The 20681-nt window shown below is 42.3% G+C and overlaps 1 protein-coding gene across 1 annotated transcript; it reads right to left on the bottom strand.

The window, feature by feature from the left end:
* Positions 1–6019: 6019 nt before the first annotated feature.
* GTF2A2 (general transcription factor IIA subunit 2) lies at positions 6020–16210 on the bottom strand. Its single transcript, XM_034784630.1, has 5 exons — positions 16053–16210; positions 13362–13513; positions 11306–11410; positions 7984–8110; positions 6020–6332 (listed from the first exon to the last, which is right to left on the bottom strand). Exons 2-5 carry the CDS (start codon positions 13431–13433, stop codon positions 6307–6309), a joined length of 330 nt encoding a protein of 109 aa, XP_034640521.1. The 5' UTR covers positions 13434–13513; positions 16053–16210; the 3' UTR covers positions 6020–6306.
* Between the last annotated feature and the right edge of the window lie 4471 nt (positions 16211–20681).

Below are 20681 nucleotides of genomic sequence, written 5' to 3'. Positions count from 1 at the left end.
ACACTTTGTCCTTCCATATGCAAAAGTGCACTCATGAGAGTATTCATGGGACGCAAACAAATAGGTACGCAGGCAGAGACCATGGAGGTGAATTCATGATTTTTATGCAAATAGATGTTCAGGAATTTCTCCCCAACCCTTCCAGTATTTGCCCAGCTGTAATGAAAAAAATCTTTATCTACTCACTTTTAATTTGAGCTAATAAATACATCATGATAGCTGCTGCAACCAACAAAGATTCGGGGTGAGGTGTTGATATTTCAGAACCACCTGTAACTTGAAACCTGCTCTTTTGGTTTCTGCTAGTTATTTTTTATTCGTCGTTGGCCATTAATTTCTTTCAAAATTGATTATTTTGGTTGAATTGCTTAGAATAGGCCGAGCGAAAAACAAGGCAGGCAAGCGCTCACTTGATGTTAATTCCTTCTTGTTCTCCTCATTCAGAATTAGTAAGAGAATTTTATGTTTTTAATACCCAGTTAAATAAATGAGACTTGATAGAGTAATAGGTCCAACTCCAGTAAAGCAATAGTGGTTGTATTCAATCTGCACTTAATTTCATTTCATGGAGCTTTTACAGGCACTTCCTTGATATAATTTAATTATTAATATAATTTAACAGCTGGATCTAATTTAATTATTAATGTACCCCTGTACTATTTTTGGTTCCATAAATTGCAAATGCTAAAATTCATTGGGTTTTTCTCCTTTATTTTGTGCAATTTTTCTCCTGTATACCTGGAAAATCACTAGAGAAGAGGTCACGAAGGCCTTGGGCTCCATGGCTGAATCAGTATCTGATTGCCTGTGAAATTACCTGCTCTTATACCATTGAAGAAATGCCTCCAACCCGCCGTGAGCCATGGCAAAGGGAAATGCTCCTGAGAGGGGTATACGTCCATTCCACCTCCAGAGAAGGACATATCAGGCGTTCCCAGGTGATCATCCCATAAGTAACAAAAGAGCATTTTAGCAGTAGTCACAGCCTTCTTTCTTTGAATATACAAGTGAATAAAGGGCCTGTGTAATGGGGGCCCACCGCCATGGGCACTAGATTTGTATAATTTTTAGTGGTGCCCAGAATGGGTCCAAGCAGAGCCATCCCATCCATAGGAATGACCTGGACCCCGCGCTTTGGAAGGGGCCCTGCACTTCAGGGGGATGTGGAGGTCCAGGGCAGCCTGGGGGGTTGGCAGGGGACCTGGTGCCGGCAGCAGCAAGTGACTTGCCCCCAGCCCACCCCACTGGCATCGCTCAGGGGAAGGGGCGGAAGCCAGAAAGAGGCGGGGCAGGGGTGGGGGTTTGGGGGAAGGGGAAGAATGTGGGCAGAGCAGGGGCAGGGCAGAGGGGGCAGGCTGGGGCCAGGTCGCTCACTGCTGCTGGTGCCAGGCCCCCCGCTAATACCCCAGGCTGCCCTGGACCCCACATCCCCCTGAAGCGTGGGGCCCCCCCAAAGCAGAGGCCCAGGGCAGTTGCCCCAGTCCATCCTATGGACAGAACACTCTGATAAAAATATAAGCTCAAACATTGGTGGAACAAGGGCACCACAGGCCCATATAACTCACTGTCTAGGCCCACCACCACACCATTCCCTTCCCTGAAGAAACCACAGCGACTCCACCAAGTGTGCTCTCAGTGACACTTTATTTCTCTTTCCCTCCACCAATATCACCACAGTTCCCTGTGCTCCTGCCTCTTTGCCAAGCTTTAGGTCCTCTTAGCGGGACCTGAGAGAGAGCAGAAATCTCCCTACTCTCCGCCCTCTGTGTGACTAGCCATGTTCCTCTCTTCTCCCACTTTGGGCTACCTTCCTGTGCCTCTTTTAGCAGCCCTGGGCTGATGGGGGTCAATTGAGTTCTTACCCCCACTAGCCTGAATGGATCATTACCACCCAACCAGCTTCTCCTGGGGCATGAATTAGCCTCCAAGTGATCAGAGCACAGGCTCCCCTGCTCACTCCCTGCACTTTGTCACAGCCTGATCAAGTGAGTAGCTGATCAAACAGCTTTTCTCTTGTTTGTACTGTCTTATCCCCAAAATTATCTGTTTTGGTATCATTAAAATGAGTTAGTTACCATGAATTCCCCAGGCTGCACAAACAGCTTGGATTGTGCACCTTTCTTATTACTGCAAGTATTAAAAATCAGGCAGGGTCTAGACACAGGCTCTCAGAACCCCTTCATCGGGGTTAGTCTTTCTCTCGCTTTCTTCACTTCCTTTTTATTTTCTTCTTGCTTCTTTCTAAATGCACCGGTCCTTGGAGTGCAAGGTCTGGGCAACTTGTGCCTTTTGACTTCCTGCCACTGCTGGCTGGGCTGATGCCATAGAAGCTGCAACAATAGCCTTCCAAAAAGCCACCATGCTACAGGAACAGAGGAGCCAAAAGGCAGCTTCCATTACACCTGATGTTGCAGGAACAGGGGTGGCCTGACATGTTTGCAAAGAAAATAACTTACGTCATGACATTGAATGGTAAAGTAGCTCAAGTCACACTGAAGATGGATGGGACTGGTGGGGTTGGTTGTTTTACCATAACAGCCAGAATATTAAGGTGGCTAAATCAAGTAGTATATCAAAAAATGATCCTAGTTTGTTATTAACATGTATTTTAGCATTTTTACCACCACATATTATCTAAAACCATGTTTGATTCATGCTCTTCAAATGTGGGAGTTTGTTTGACATTAATATACTAATCCTGCCATCATCTCACAGCACCTAATACAACCGGATAGCCCGTGATGTAGAGATTGTTTTAAAACAAATCTCCATTGTGCTTTTCCCCCCGCCCCACACACACCTTGATTTATGAGATGGCATTTTCCTACAACTTCAGCATGCCAGACATGTTCTTTGAAATGGCCCTAGGAATGGAGCCAAAGTTCTCAGACAGCTTCTGATTTTACATACCCAAGGGTGTGTGCAACTGTTTGCATTTGCAAAAAAAATGGGTGTATATATCCATTTGAAACACAGGAAAGGCTGTTTTTTATAGGAGTGACCAGGCAGGTATTCACAAATGAGTCTGAAAAAAAATCAAAAGCCAGGGCTGAAAATTTTGCCCCCTGAAGGAGGTGGTGGAAAGAGCATGTGGCCAGTTGTAGTGGCCCTACCAGTTCTGCCACTAAGGAGCCTTTCCAGAGAAAGCCCAGTATATTTGCTTTCCCCCATCAATATATAGAGCCCGATTAATGCATTTCTGATTAGAGAAATAAGCAACTAAAGATTAGATGAGAATGATGACATCCCAAAGCAAGGACATGTTTCAGTCCAGGCTGTTCTCAGATATTGATTTCTTTTATTTTCAGTTGGGTGGGAGTTGAGAATGAAAAACGTTTTGTCTTCATGAAATCTTAGGACACAAAGTTACACTAACATTCTTACATTCCATTTAACCTGTGCACTCAGAAAATCATTGCTAAAACCAGTTATTACACTGATACGAAAAAATATTTATTACTGTGTAAATTATTATCTCCTTAACATGCCGTTATTGGATCTTTCTGCAGTTCCCAGCTAATTGACCTGTGAAATTTATTCTATGGCTGCCACAGTCCACATCACACTATAAGCTTGTCCTGAATACAATATACAGGGGAAAGGGCATTTCAATTTACCAAAAACTTCAAGTCATTTAAGAACTTCAATCATCTTTCGTTTATTTGAAATGAAATATTTACTTTGGCCTGGAGACAAAGGAGTGGTGAGGATGGGCACAGGGAGCTGGTGTGTTTTAGAATAAAATTAACACTGTCTGAAAGTTACACAGCAGGTTCCCCAAAACAGAAATGAACTCATCCTTGTGAATTTAAAAAACAGGAGAAGAAAGTGCCCTTCCTTGTTCATTAGGAACCTACAAGATTCACTGTGGCCAGTGGCCCAGCTGGGAACTATGATACAAGTCACAAGAGCAAGAACGTTCAATTTTGGTTTTGCTTTTATCCCGTTGTGATTGTGGCAAATGTGAACAATATCCCAGTTGACACAGTTCAACCAGCTGTCAATGAGGAGGTCACCAAGCCAGCCATTAATGCTATGTGACATTGGTAATCCAACTCTGAGTTGAAATATCATTCAAATATATATTAAAAAAAATACAGCTTTTCCTCTTGCTTGAGGTCATTTTCAGCCTCTCCAAATCAAGAGACTGGTGCATTGCTAATAAAATTCCACAGAACTCTTAGATGTTAACCCCAAAAGTTGGCCAAATTCATATTTGTGTAATTACAATCTGCCCACAGATTTCCCCTTACATTTTCAGTTAGATACAGTATTTTTTACTTTCTCTTCCAAATTGTTAATACCATTGTGCACTCTTAAAGGACACAGGTTAGTTATTTCTATATATATTTATTTATTTATTTCTCCTCTAACACATCAGATTATTCAAACCAAAAGCATTTCTACACTCTAAATTTACTGTGCACCATGTGTGATCCTTTTCTATTTAATTAAATCTGAATAATTAACTAATCAAGCACATGTTGGCACTTTAGTGAAAATGTTGATTTCTAATGCACCAGTCACAGCACTGCCAAGTTTGGATTGTAAAAAGTGTAGATTTAAATCAAAGTCAGAATGCTCACTTAAAAAAATAAAGCCTAGTTATTTGGTAGAGAGATTCTAATTATTACCTCAACACATAGACAATGCAGGAATTACAGTGTATGTTAATTAAATGTTAACTAAATGGATCTAAAATGTTTAACTCTGCTGTGAGTTACCATGGCTTTATGGATTTAGAAGGGGAAAGTGATGTATCTGATGTTCTGTGTTTGAAACTGTTTCTTGGATGAATCTTTTGAAAAGTGAATTACCAACAAAAGTACTGCAGATGTGCAATGTGTACATTTTGGTTTCTTCTTGATCTTTGACACGAATTCACTGCATGCAAAGAAGTAAACCACTTTGGCAATGAAATTACATTGCTATGGCAATCAGCATGGTATATCATTTTTACTATGATCACTATTGCAAGTCATTCCACTTTTTATACCTGTCTTCACATGTCCTTTTCTTATATGGCCTAATCCAAAAAGCTACATCTGATCTCAAGAGGTGAATAAGGAGGGATAATAATTGTATTATAAATACAAAAAGAATCTACTATTAAGTGTAGGCCTAAAAGTAGTTTTGGTTCAAAATTCAACCAAGAATTTTAAAAATACTGTAGTTGGTTTAATGGGAGATGTGTTCTCTGGAAGTTTTAATGCCTCTAAACAAGCCATAATTACCCAATTCTAAAAATATTTTCCTACAGATCCAGCAGAGTTAGTTAGTAGAGGGAATAACCTTACACAACTATTCCCAGAGCTTTTTCAATTGTGACACTTCAGATTCCGAAAGGACCTGCCTCACACACAAAAAAATCCCTATGTTTGTCATATCCAAATCACAGGAAGAGTAATTTTAAAGCTTGCGATGGAGTATTAAACAGGATTTTTTTAAATTCATAGCTGAACATGAACAGAATTTCAGCAGAGCACTGTACTGAAGTTTGATAAGTGTTCAGTCAAATATAAAAGACCAGAGCTTGAATAAAATAAGTGAGAAATTCTATACATGCCTAACATTTGAGAATTTAGAATGTTTTCATGGGACTGGGCTTAATCATTTTCACTTCATTGGTTAAGCCCATGACACTCATTTTCTAATATGTGAGTTAATGCAGGGTTTTTATAGGGTGCAAAACCAACAATGCTACAAATGGAAAGATTTTACTCCAGAAACAGGCACAGCACAACATATGGCTAATGTGCCTCCACCCCATTTATAGCAATCATTTCTAGTGTGACAGTACGTCAGACTTCAAGACTATTTAGTCACTAACCACCACCAAGTGTCCCCGTTTGTTTCAGTCATGTGGACCACATTCGTATTAGTGAGCTAGAGCTGTATGCCTCTACATTGTGTTTCTCATCACTACTCCAAGAGTAGTTTGCCTAAGACTTAGGGTAATTTTGTGAGGGAGGTTGCTTTAACTAAACAACACCTTTCTAATTATCACTCACTTCTCTAGAAAATTTTAAATAAAAGTTTATTAGAGAAATTACTTTGAACAAAAAAAAGGCAACAATATTTGTTTTGTCATTTAAAAAAGTAACATTGTTTTCTTCATGCCCTTTTAGGTGAATTGAAGTAATGCTACAGAAAGATATTTCTTTTCACTGCCTTTCTGAGATGCATTCTAGCATGGATTAACTCATGTCTGCATCACTAGAATAAATTATGAACAGTCCTTTTCCATGCTCCTCTCCAGAAAGTGCTGCATATTAACAGAAAATGTTGCACAAAAAACATTTCTATTCATTCTGCAGTATTGGAACCAGTATCTAGAAAACAAAGAGAAAGTATATAAATAAATACAGATAAAACATTGCAAAGTTGAGTACAAGTTAACAAAAAATTAACATTCTCTATGTTGGTAAATGTTTCCCTGCCGACATCAAAATACAACGATTTAGTGTCTGTATTATAAAAGCTGAAACAGCGCCACTCCTGCATAATTTTGTTTCCATATGTATCCTCCTTCATTGCCAGGAAGAAAGCATGGCGTAATTATGTTATTTTACTTGGTTAGCAGTAATGAAAACTTTGAACACAAAAATTCTCTGTCCCCATACAGTCCCCATTTTTAAAAACTGAAGTAAGTTTGCTCTAAATTAGAGTAATACACTTAAACACTTGATTCCAGCCAGCTCACAAGATATGCTCTTGGGGCATGCAAGTGCTAGAAGGCCATGTAGTCTGTTCAAGAGATAGGTCCTCAGATGTCTGATAAGTGACAATGTACAGGCTTTTGTCTAGTCTGGGCAATGGTGCATTTAACACAGATTTAAAATATCATAGACGTAAGAGTTCTTTCTAAAGCTGAATTACTTAAACACGCAAGCAACAGTGCATTCTGTAAGAAAGAGGCAGCCGGCTGACTGCTACTATTTCTTATATTTGCTACTATTACCTCTCTCTTGTTCCCGGTGCCATGGGACAAATGAGTAATCTAGTTATTGACTACAAGACAAGATTACAATGGATAGGAGAGTCCTTATTTTAAGAAGCTAACTACTTGCTGAAAAATACTAAAGATATTGTCAGCAACTTTATGGTACTGTGGTCTTCAAATCCGGTACTTATACTGTGATATTATAAATGGAAATTATTCAGACATGGAAAATTAGCTTTTCCTTTAACTGCTACAATAAATACATCTTAAGAAATAAACAGGTGAATCAAGGTGACATGCATGCCCAACATTAAAGACAAGGTACATGTATGGAATGACTTACCAATTGTTGAGAATCAGTCAGTCTAAAAACATCACTACAATCATGCCAAGGCCAGAAAGCCCTAAAGGATTAGTTCCATGCACCAAGACTTTTTTTAAAAGATGTACTATAAAGGGTTTTCTGGTCTCACTTCCTCCTTTTAATGTATTAAGAAAGGAATCTTAAGCAACTGAAATCCATCAGCTAGAAACTATAAAAGGTTATTCTTTGGTAAAGCATTTCAATAGAACATTTGGCTAAACAAGCCAGACAAGTAGAGAGAATGTATGAGCTAATGACCTTCCATGGACAGTACATACGTGGCAGTTAAGTCATGGAGTGCAAATTACAGGACTTGGTCTGTAATATTAAAAAGACAACATTTCTCAAACCCTGGGATCCCTCAGTCTCCTAAGAACGGAACCGATGTTTCAAAGGCTTACAGCAATGCCCTTATTAGTTACTTATTGCTGCTGAACAAACAGTAGCACTTTTCATCCTTTGGATTAGACCTTTGCTTCAATATTTCTGAATGTGTGCAGGAGGGTTGTGCACTCCTGTTTTAGTCCGAGTTATGTAGGATGTACCCAGAGGTAGAAGATAGCTCCAATCACAGACTATTTAAGAACTCTGGCTGCACAAAGTGTATTTCATAATATCATTCAAGTCTTATCTCTGTTAACCTAATATTTATACTATGGTTCAGTACTATACTTACTTTTTCCGTCACATGCAACAATTTTCACTTTATCCACTTTCACGAGTTCCGTTACCTCTCGAAATTCAACATCATTCAGTACAAAAGTCCACACATTATCACAGAATCTGTATGTATTCAGAGAGCCCTTTAAAAGAAAGATGTAACATAAAAAATTATTTTCAAAAGATCTCCAGTACAGTAACAGGACTAAAGTTATTCTTGTAGCTATAGCTAAAAAATTCTTAACCTTTGAAAAATTGTCATCTTGTCTGCTTCCAAAAATAGTTAAAAAGTTTACTCATAGTCGTTAATTTAAAGTCGGTGCTTTTGTAGTTATAACCAGACTGGATGTGCTTCTGTTATTAAGCTATGAGCGAGAACATGCAAACTTATAAAATCTGAGGAAAACACAGATTTAAGCAAATCTGAGGAAAATTGTGTAGTTTGAGTGCCCCCAAGTGGTAGAAATCCTCAGGTTCATACAAGAGCATTATGCAAGTAAGGAAGAATATCGTACAAAACAGCCAACCTTCTGAAACGGTTATGAGTTTTCCAACGTACATGAAGAATTAGGTCACAGGCTTCATCAGCAAGATTTATGTAAAGAGGAGATTATGGGTCATTTATAAGCCTTTCACTTATTGATTCCTTCAAACAGGATAAAAGTTCTGTGTGATAAAAACAATCACAATATTCTCCTGTTGGCTTTCTGAATACCACAGTAGTATAAGTTAGTGGTTTCTACCAGGGGTACACGTATCCCTGGGGGTACCCAGAGGTCTTCCAGGGGGGTACAATAACTCATCTAGATATTTGCCTAGTTTTATAACAGGCTACATAAAAAGCACTAGCGAAGTCAGTACAAACTAAAATTTCATACAATTACTTGTTTCTACTGCGCTATATACTATACACTGAAATGTAAATCAATTGGAATATAAATATTGTACTTATTTTAGAATTATATGGTAAAAATGAGAAAGTAAGCAATTTTTCAGTAATTGTGTGCTGTGATCGTTTTGTATTTTTGTGTCTGATTTTGTAAGCAAGTAGTTTTTAAGTGAGGTACGCAAGACAAATCAGACTCTTGAAAGGGGAACAGTAGTCTGGAAAGGTTGAGAGCCACTGGTAAAAAGCGTTAACACTGATAGGATGAACGATGGGAGGGAGAGAAATCATACAGAGAAGTAGAGCTACATGACCCAAGATGGAGATTGATGATTATTTTTGTTTTCTGAATAAATGACAGGGGTTTGTTACTTTTTTGTACATTCCTATATATTTTATATCATTTACTAAGTCAAAAAACACATAATTCACAGCTCATCTCAGATGATTTTTACTTGAGGCAACTTGCTGATTTAGACCCAGTGTGTGAAAGATTTTTATTTTCATTCTTCATTTAAAACACATGCTAGCCACGTGTTAATTCAACCAGTGTTTCTGGATTTAAATTTATGATGCTGGACCTTCTCTGAAAATCAAATTCAGACTGACATTTGAGAAATTGTTTCACTTCTAAAGTCTATTTCAGTAAATATGAACATTTCTTTGCTCCAGAGTATTCAAAACAGAAGGAGAATGAATATCAAAAATATCTCAAAGGCAGAATATGAAAACTAGGAAGTTTTATTAATTTGGCAGACGATAGAAAATTTGTACTATGAGTTTAACATGACCTAATCAAAATGATAAAGTACAGTGGTTGGATAGCTGATGAGTTTAGAGTTTTCTGCACTTAAGAGAGCAGGAGTCATGTTATAGTATTATCAGACATTAACTGTTACCCTTATTCCAAGGCTGGATGCACAGGGGCTTGTTGGTAATCGGACTCTGCAGGGGGGTCCAGGTAAAGGTGGTTGGGGCTGGGGGTGGGGGGGTAGAGACGCATTTCTGGGTGTGACAGAGCTCAGCTGGGGAGTCTGGGTGTCAGGGGCTCAATGGGGGATTCAGATGTTGGAGGAATGGGGCTCAGTGGGGATCCGGGTTGCTCATCGGGATGGTCCAAGTGTAGGGGGAGTGGGGCGGGGATTCAGGTGCAGCTAGTTGGGGCTCAGTGGTATAGGGGTGCAGGTGGCTCGTTGGGGTGGTCCAGGTGCAGGGAGAGTGGGGCTTATCGGGGGAGGGGGTCTCAGTGTAGGGGGATAAGGCCTGGCAGGAGGGTCTTGGGGAGAAATCTGGGGGTAGGTCTGACCCGGCCCTGATGTCATGCAGGTGAAGAGGAAATACTGTCCTCCCCAATACTGTCCACACTGATTTACCTTTCTGCCAGCTGCCCTGGGCACCCAAAACGTATTGCTGGGAAGGGTCACATACTCGCTTCCCTGTCAGAGAGACATTTTCTGCAGGGAAGCAAAGAAATCTGCGGGGGGGGGGGGGGGGGGGAGGGGGAGATAAAAGAGAAGGGTAAATTCTGCGTATGCACAGAATTTCCCCAGGAGTAGCATATGCTGCTGCTAACTGGTTTTCCCAGGCAACAGGAGAGTGAAATATTCTTGTAAATTTCACTGCTGAAACACCAGGCTATTCTGGTATTCACTGAATCACTCATGGTTAATGAACTACTTTATTTCACCTCATTTCTGTGCATTGTGTCCAAGGAAGTTACAAACTGCCTGCCTCCCAAATACTGACCCCAACCAGAAATGAAAATGCCCACAATAGAAACCCAAAATCTCTATTTGGCATTCATAAGTCAGACCTTGCAGCTGAATTCCGTACCATTACAGGGAACATTAGCTAACTGTTCAAGCCATATGTGCAAAACAATTAAATTAAGCAAGAAGGGATGCATGGAAGAGAGTGACTGAGCACTCCTCTCAGAAGTGTTTAAAGGATTAAAACTTTATGCAGTCACCTATCCTATTATGCATATTTTCCTAGCTATTTTTGCCTCTGACTGCAGTTTTACACTAGTGATTTAGGAAGAATGAATTATCTTTAGAGCATTTTGGAATACCAGCAACTAATTTCATGTAGAGCTGGCAGGATCTTACTTTCCACTACCTTTCTTCTAAATCCCTGTCAACTTTCCGGCTGCTGTATTTCTTGGAAGATTCCATGGCAGAATTGTGACAACTACAGGAAACTCAAACAGCCTGCAGGCAGGTAGGCAATCTATTATGACCACGTAAACAAGCAGGAATCTAGTTCAACCTGCTACAGATAGCACATGTGGAGTAACACAACAGTATTATTTTTAGAAATAAAGTGGACCCTTAAAAGACTTGTTTCCATCCATAGCAGACCGAGATAACAAGCCTTATAGTTCCCAATGCAGTGTCTGAACACTGATGGAGAGCACCAGTTAGATGGGGACTTTAGTATTTAGTGCACTTACCCTGAAATTGACTCTGTTCCTGACCCGTTGTGCCAATGCTGAATTTATAGCCTTGTCAAACTGAAGTAGCACTTGAAGGGCAAGTTGAGGGGTGATCTGCTGAGACTATGGTTTAAAAAAAAAAAAAAGGACTTTATAACTGACTCAAAAATGCATGAAAATGGATTATCAGCGCAAAGCTTTCATGTAACAAGCCTCAAGATGTAGACTAGTTTTTCCAGTAGCTTTATTGGAAATATACATTTATGACTTTATATTTAATGAAGAAAATGGAGTAAGGCGAAATTTGTTAGTCATTGTAACTTTGTGGGGGAGACAAATGTGACCAACATGCAGAGAGAATTTTCCAGAAAACATGCAGTAATTCCCACATTTGAATTGTCTTTGCATCCATGGCCTGCAGCCTCCTCTACAGACATACTAGACTAGGGATTAACATCGGATTTCAACACATCAAAGTTGTCAGTTCACTCTGGACCAGGGGTGGGCAAACTACAGCCCGCGGGCCGGATCTGACCCCCCAGGGCTTTGGATGCAGCCCCCGGGATTGCCACCCCCGTGGCACGGCAGGTCCTGCACCGCTCCCAGAAGCAGCTGGCACCACGTCCCTTCAGCTGCCAGAGAGCTCCACGCGCTGCCCTTGCCTGTGGGTACCTCCCCCAAAGTTCCCATTGGCTGGGAACGGGGAAACATGACCAATGGGAGATTCGGGAGAGGTACCCACAGGCAAGGGCAGCGCGTAGAGCCCTCGGCCCCCCTCCCCAGGAGCTGCAGGGACGTGGTGCCAGCTGCTTCCCAGAACGGTGGTGGGGCTGGGGCAGGCAGACAGCCTGCCCTGGCCCCAGTGCACGCCACTGCCACCCCAGAGCTGCTCCAGGTAAGCAGGGCCGGGCCAGAGCCTTCACCCTGAACCTCTCCTGCACCCTACAACCCAACCCCCTGCCCTGAGACCCCACCGCACCCTGCATCCCAACCCCCTGCCTTGAGCCCCCCGCTGCACCTCACACCCCCTGCCCTGAGCCCCCTCCCACTCTACGCCCCTCCCTGCACTACTGCCGAGCCCCCTCCCGCATCCCAATCCCTCCTGCACCCCAACCCCCTTCCCTGAGCCCCCTCATATACCCCTCCTCTGCCCCCAACCCCTTGCCCTAAGCTCCTTCCTGCACACTGCACCCCCACACACACACCCTGAACTCCCTCCCGCACCCCAACCCTCTGCTCCAGCCCTATATTCATGGCCCTGCATGCAATTTTCCCACCCCGATGTGGCACTTGGGCCAAAAAGTTTGCCAACCCCTTCTCTGTACCCAGGATCTCTTGATTAGTGACTCATCAAGCCAAACTTGACAGAGACAACGTCAGCCTGCGGCACAGTCCAAAGTTACTTGGCAAAATCAATTGCAACTACTGGAAATCTGAGATTTGATGAGACAGATGCGTCTCAGAGTCCAATAATTAAAATGCAAAGAGAAGGAAAAAAAGAGGTTTTTGGTAGTTAGCTGGCACTCATGAGGAAGCCTAAAAAAGGCATCCTGAAATTGTTTATCACCCCAACTAGGTTTCATACTCTTTATATGAAAGTTATTAACAAAGGTTTCTTTAGTTAGGGAAAAGGAACAAGTTGGCTATTTTAGAGGTTTTTGTTACGTCAAAGATACTGGGAAAACCACCTGTGCTAAGTATCCATTATGGATGACTGGAATAGCAACATCAAATAGGTAGTTTCAGGTTGTAGGTCACACGTTCATTTACTAGGATACACAAAAGTTGGTCACTTCATCTGCATAAGATGCTTTTCTTCAACCCAAGTACTCAAGTGAGAAACTTGCGTTCATATTTCAATGAAATGCTAAATGGCAGTTTTAATTTTTATTTTTAACTTCATATGACAGTTTGATTTTTCAAGCAATCAGCTACAGAAAAATGAGTAACATACCTGCATTTGAAGCTCAGTGCTTTTAGTACTTAACACTGTCTAGCTGAGTAGTTTGGAAATTTAGTTCAACTATTAGCTCACTGCTCAATCACACTTCACATTAAGCTACTTGTCTCCCACCTGTATGAGCTCATCCAAGCTCTCCTGAAGGCTGTTGCCCAATGTGGTGTTTCTATACAGTTGATACGCCATGGTTTATAAAGACCAGAGACGTGTTACTGATCATCCACAGCTATGAAACAGCCAATACGACTCACACTTTCATTGAAGGCCTAGAAAATCCAATACGACAATTACTGAACTATGTAGAGGAATTCTGAACAGAAAAAAAATAATCAAAAGCAGCAACATAGAGGAAAAAATGACCAGACAATTAATACCAAGCAGAATGCCTTTGATGTCAAATTGGATATAGCTTAATTCTTTGCTATTTAAAAAATATTAGCTGTAAGTTGTCAAATTTTGCATTACATGATGGAAGAAAAAACAATATGACTGAACAGACAAATAAGGAATTTAATGCTACTCTATATCTTTTCACAATGTTTTTCAATATTATTAATTCTTACTTTGGGTAAGTATGCCTCTACCCCAATATAACGCGACCCGATATAACACGAATTTGAATATAATGTGGTAAAGCAGTGCTCTGGGGAGGGGCGGGGGCTGCGCATTCCGGTGGATCAAAGCAAGTTCGATATAATGCAGTTTCACCTATAACGCAGTAAGATTTTTTGGCTCCCAAGGACAGCGTTATATCGAGGTAGAGGTGTATTTAATTATATTTCACCAGTTCCTTTCTGCAGATTTTTTCCAATACCTGTTTGCTCAAATATACAATTCTCACCACCACCTTCAAATTTTCAACAGAACCGATATGGCTGATTTAACATAACAAAAGTTTTTGAGCACCTTGCCTCAACCATGATCACCAGCCCAGCTCTGAGAAAAACGTACGAGTTACCTACAAAAGATATCAAGATGCTGCTTTTTTATTTTAAGAAATACTTTATTTGCTTACTGTTGGAATTAATGATGGATATTTTTAATACAGACAACTTTACTCAAAAACAAACAAACAAATTGTCTTACAGAATCGGTGAACAGCATCAGACAGACTGAAATCTTATACCCATTACCCATGAAAAGAGTACTGGCCTAGACCAGATTCTTCAGAGGAAAATTTAGCACCCCAATACCAACCAGGACAGTCAAAATTCTTCCTAATAGCAAATAGGTAGCTGTTGGGTTACGTTCATCCCATTTTTTAGCCTTATAAACAATATAAAGAGCTAGTCTTTTAACAGCATTAACGTAGGTTACAAAGGTAACAACAAGCACTTGCTACAACCTTAACATATCCTGTATATTTTGTTTCTCTCATTAGGCAAAGCTCAGTGCCCAGCACACAGGACACTGCACAGGACAAAAGGGAAGAGAAAATCTGGCAAAAGGGACTAATGTCAAGGGATTGTTGCGGTGTTGGAGGCACATTCCTTCCTCTTCACAAGAATCACAGCACTTAGGTCATCAAACCGTGGGGCTAGAAGGGGCTTTGAGAGGTCAGATAATGCAGCCCCTATGTTGAGGCAGGACCAAGTAAACCTAGCCCATCCTGACAAGTGTTTATCCAACCTGTTCCCTGATGACGGGGATTCCAGAACCTCCCTTGGAAGCCTGCTCCAGACCTTAAATCAGAGGTGTGCAGACTACGGCCCGCGGGACCATCCTGCCCAGCCCCCGAGCTCCTGGCCCAGGAGGCTAGCCCCCGGCCCCTCCCCTGCTGTCCCCCCTCCTCTGCAGCCTCAGCTAGCTCGCTCGCTCCGCAGCCGGTGCAATGCTCTGGGTGGCGGGACTGTGAGCTCCTGGGGCAGCGCATCTGCAGAGCCCGGCCTGACCCGGTGCTCTGTGCTGTGTGGTGGTGGCAGCGTGGTGCGACTCCAGCTGGCCGGTGCGGCTGTAGCGCCTGGAGCCACTAGTGCTCAAGGAAGCGCAGTAAGGGGGCAGGGAGCGGGGGGGTGCTGAATAAAGGGCAGGGAAGTTTGGGATGGTGGTCGGGGTCAAGGCAGGGAACATGAGGTTGAATGGGCGCAGGGGTCCTGGGGGGGCAGTCAGGAAGGAGGAGGGGTTGGATGGGGTGGCAGGGGGCAGTCGGGGCAGAGGTTCCAGGGGCAGTTGGATGGGGCGAGGGCCATCAGGAATGAGAGGAGGGGTTAGATTGGGTGGCAGGGGCGGTCAGGGGACAGGGGTGTGTGGATGGGGCAGGAGTTTCGGGGGGGGGGGGGGGGGGCAGATAGGAGGTGGCGGCCGGGCCACAACCCCTTCCCCTAACCGGCCCTCCATATAATTTACAAAACCCGATGCGGCCCTCAGGCCAAAAAGTTTGCCCCTCCCTACCTTAAATACTCTTACCGTGAGAAAGCTTTCCCCTAATATTTAACATAAGTCTCCCTTGCTCCAGATCGAGCCCGTTACTTCTTGTCCCACTTTCAGCCGACATGGAGAAGAACTGACCCATCCTAACATACCTGAAGTCTACGAGCCCCCTCGCCTCCCCCTGAGACGTCTCTTCCCAAGCCTGGGCAACCTGTCCCGAGACCACATCTGTAAAGCTCTTCTCATTCCCCTTGCTCTCCCCTGGACTCTCCGGCTTGGCCACAAGCCCAGGGCCCCGCCCGGACCCGGGACAGGGCTGCTCGCGCCCAGGGGACGAGACTCGGCACCGCAGGCCCCCGCCGCCCGCGGAGGAGCGGGGCTCTGCCAAGCCCCATCTCACAGACCCGCCGCTTCCTGCCCGGCGGCGGGACGCACCTGCTGGGGGTGAATCCCTCCCAGGGCGGCAGCGGCTCCCGGCCTCTCCCGCTCTAACCGTCCGCAACAGCTGAAAGATCTCACACTCTAACCCGGAAACAGAGAAAGTGAACCGGAACCGGAAGCTTGAGAAAGCCGCGGGTCAACGGCCCTAGCAGCCTTTTCCGGAGGCCGCGGCTTGCTGAGGATGGGTCACGGGGCCGTCTCCTTGGGGCGCAGGGAGGGTCCTAGCAGGCGGGGCGGAGCTCGGCCTAAGCCCCAGCGCAGAGGGACGTGCGTGATCCCGAGCCCGGCCCAGGGGTTACCGAGCGTAGGGCCAGCCTGAGTCTGCGGGCAGGGCCGGTTCCTTTCCCAGGGGACCCGCGGGGACGGAGAAGAGGCACAACCGGCCGGGCTGCGCCGCCTGTGACATCCAGCGCCCCCGTTATCTCGTGCCCGCCCCTGCAGGGCGGTGGGGGCGCAGCGCTCCTCCTGTGGGGCCTGCTGGACTGGGGGAGGGGCGGGCCGGGGCGCAGCCCAGGGAAGGAAGGAGCGGGGCAAGTAGAACCCGGTTGAAGATCGCAGGCAAAGAACTGACTGTGCGGCGGCGAACTGTAAATGTTGGTACCGGGCTTTTGCCCTCCTTCCGCCAGCTGCCCGCTTTCCAACTTGAACAGGGTACAAGTGAGCCTTGAAATGTAGCGGGGGGAGGAGAAGAAGGGAGGAACATAGCCCCATAAGCGCAAGAGCTTATCAGACAGACCTGGCCTCTAAAAACAAGTAATAGAGAAGGTGGCCCATGGTAGGCCCAGGGCCATAGGAGACTTTATGATACGATATTTTACACTATATTCTCACTGGCACAGTATCACTAAAACTGAAGGTGGCTCAGCCCCACTCAAGCTGAAGGGTTACTGTTCTATAAGCTTTGCAAAACTGAATACTATAGGGGGGAAAAAAGGGAAGATTTGGAAGTGCAGCTGAAAGATGGAGAAGCCACTTGAATAAGTACATGTATGCACATTTTCTTTCAATATGGTCGATACAGGGGCTTTCGTGTAAGAAGGCTCAGAGTTCTGCACTTCCCCTGTCCCTGCTAATAATCTCTGTAGTGCATGGTCCTGTCAGTGAGCACCAGTGCACTTTATCATCACTGTGCAATCAGACATTTATATTTGTCCCTCACAATGTATTCATGATAACCAGTTCTCACACTCACACTAAAGTGCACTAACAGGATATTCTAGCCTGAAAAAGACTGTTGCAGATTTAAAACGTGCTCATTTCATTTTAGCTAGTAAAAATTTAAGTGATAAAAAGGAATCAACTTAAGGTTAAATATTTTTGACACTGGCAAGCTTTTGCTCTAGGCTTACCCGCTGTTCAGTTAGTCTAAAATGCTGCCAAAAATGCATACTTTGTTGTAGAGTTGGAGGCAGTAGCAGACAAGGCAAAGTCAAGCTCCTTGTCTGGCCTTTAAGGCCCTGCACAGCTTTGCTCCCGTATCCTTACACCACTTTTGCTTTGCCCAAGACCTGAAACTACCCAAATTCTTAATTTTATTTCCCTCTTCAAGCCTCTTTTGATATAACCGTAAACAACCCATTCCATCATATTTCTATCCCTTTCCTCCAAATACCTTTTGAAAAAAACCCCACACTTCTCCCAAAAAGGCCAGGCTGAAAATCCTCAGATTATAATCTGATTACAGTGATACTAACAAGATGTCTTCAAAACATTAAAAAGCAGCCCCAGTGAATGTTGATCTCCACCCTCTATACATTGGCTTTAGATCAGGGATACTCAGACCTCAGTGGTTCAGGAGCCAAATTAGCAACTAACATTTCCCAAAAGAGCCACAGTAGTGTGAATTAGTTTTCATTTACTGTACATTCATATTTAAATAGTATGATGGGAAAATATGTAGGGTGTGTGTATTTATATATTATATATATATATATATATATTACACATACACATACACACACACACATATATATACATACACACACACTCACCAAAATGACTGACCAAGTATTTTATCAAATACAATTGGTTACTGTAGTAAAAGTATCCTGATTGTTTAAATTACACAATATTTTGCTATCACGTGCTGCAGAGCTGCACAAGACACACTGAAGAGCTACTTGCAGCTCGGGAGCCTCAGTCTCGGAATCACTGCTTTAGATAGCGGCTTTTGTAGGGACTTTTGCTTTGCAGACAGATGTGAAAACACCAGGCTAACACTGTTTGTTGTTATTCAATCAGGATCTTAAATCAGGAGAACTTTTAGACATGTATTTTTCAAAAAAGTATTTATTGAATTTTCCACATTTAACCTGTTATTTTAGCCAATTAAAAATACAAGACTCACATCGTTTCCAACAAGTGCTAGGTGACATGTTCAGAAATACAAGTATTTCTCACATTACTCCATGACAATGACAACTTGTAAAGTTAAGAAAATAGGGAAGAACATTGCTTCATTTGAAAAGGAAGGAGCTTAGTACATTCTTCAGAGGTAGGTGAAAAGAGTAATTTCAATGGTTTGAGGAAAGTAAAGGGGCAGAAGAGAAATAGTACAGTTACTTCTGTGAGGAGCAGTGGTGGTCATTTAAGACTTGTACTCCCGATGAAGGTGTTGCCTTTGTAACTAATTCAGAATCTAGAGAGTTAGGATTAAATATTGGGGACTCGGTACTTCAGGCAACATTACAGCATCTGAGCAATGCATAAACTTTCAACTGTCAGATGTTTTCCACATATGGTTTTTGGAGAGGTGAACGTTATTTAATGATTATATTGCAGTAGTGCCCAGACGCTCCAATGAGTACCCCCATTTTACTAAGCATTGTACAGACACATGGTCCCTGCCCTGAAAAGCATGAAGGCTCAGATGTACCAGATGTTCTGTCCTTTAACAAAATGGATCTCAATGTGAAATGACCACACTTCAAAACATCTAACGTTCAGACCAGTTTAACCCCACTTCTTGGGCTTCAGAATACAGTAGAAGCTCCTCAGTCATTCCCTTCCCCCAATTACCCGCAGAACAGCATTGGCTGAAACATCAAAATTTCTTCTATGAATGCTTACTCTGGATACTTATCCAAAATTTTATGGAAAATAAAGGCCAACCATACAGTATGTAATGGTAAGGCTGTCTGACAACATTAATGCTGTCTTAGTGCACACTAATAGTTTCAGTACTGAATAATCAGGATGCCTCATAATACTGGTACAAAAAAACCATTAGTACTCTAATGGAATTGTGAGATTTTGAAGTAGAGTTTTATTTCATTGGAGTGGAAGCTATTCCCTTTTTGGCCATAATACAGTCTCTCAACCATGAGAGACAAGGAAGCAACTTGACAGAGTATATACTACAAAATACTACACACTATTTTCTAGGTGCAATTTCTAGAGCTGTGCTAATTAATTTTTCAGCTCACTGGTAGTTCTGAAAAAAAATTCTGGGTAGAACAAAATATTTCATGCAATTCAATCCAATTTTTTTTCTTTTGATTTTGAGTTAAGGTTGTTCTTTTTTAAATAAACGTGAAGGAAATTTCAGAACAGTTTTTAGTAAAAAAAAAAAAAAAAAAAAAAAAAGTTTCATTTAAAAAAACCAAACACTACATTGGCTTCCAGATTTTTGTTTGTTTGTTTCCTAGCCAAAGCACTTTGTTGAATTCAACTCAAATTTGCAAAATGTGTTGACTGAAAATTTTGCTCAGCTTTAGCAAGTGTATTGCTGTTTGCTTATGTTGTACTGAGGATTCATGTCAATGGAAACCTTTTAGCACAATCTAGAATTCTTAAGTTTTAAAAAGGGGCAAAATTCCTATCCTGTTATTCATGCTGAGAGAAATTCATCCTTAAATTTGAGTGCTCCTCTGAGGAAAATGGGTTCAGTATCTTTTAAAAACTATGATATAACAGATGGAAGCATAGTTCTTCAGAAAGCTCCTAGGATCTATTGATAGAACTAAAAACCTCTAGAGAATGACTTGCATCTACGTGGATAATTCAGTACTAGAGTTCTCACTGGAACTTTATAAAACATACTAGCTGCCACCTGCTTATTGGCCACCTCTCTAAAGGAGATTAGGAAGTCGTATACTTTTAATCTTCAAAGATTTTACAAATAATAATTTGTGTTTGACAGACTGCAGTTAAGCCATTTTCTAACAGCAGAATATAAATGCTGAGGTTCCATCCGCAAGGAATGTAGAGATGTTAATCTGAAATTGAAGAAGTTATATTTTTGAACAAGAATCTGCTGTTGTGACTTCATAAAGCGTAAATTGACCCGGTTTAAATCACTTCTCTCCCTGCCCCTTTTGCTTCCTAGAAATTGTATTTAAATCTCTTATGCTATTTCACACTAGAGAATTTTCCAGCAAATTGGAGATTAACTGGCCAAAACATTTGGCAAATGAGAGCTTTTATACTTTGTGGCGGTAGTTTTTTGGATAATTATCGAAAAAAGGCTCTATTAATTCCAAATCTGTCTTACTCACCTAGTCTTAATGAAAACTAAACCTTTACAAAGTTTAAAACGTCGAAAGCAAAAAATTTCAAATTTTGTCAACGCATCACTAATCTTATAAAGTCTGTGATGCTCAGTCGGCACAGATAGGTTTGCTG

Source organism: Trachemys scripta, chromosome 10 (assembly GCF_013100865.1).
Source record: "Trachemys scripta elegans isolate TJP31775 chromosome 10, CAS_Tse_1.0, whole genome shotgun sequence".
Taxonomy (NCBI): Eukaryota; Metazoa; Chordata; order Testudines; family Emydidae; genus Trachemys; species Trachemys scripta.
Note: the sequence above shows the minus strand (reverse complement) of the source record. Positions and strands in the feature narration are given on the sequence as shown.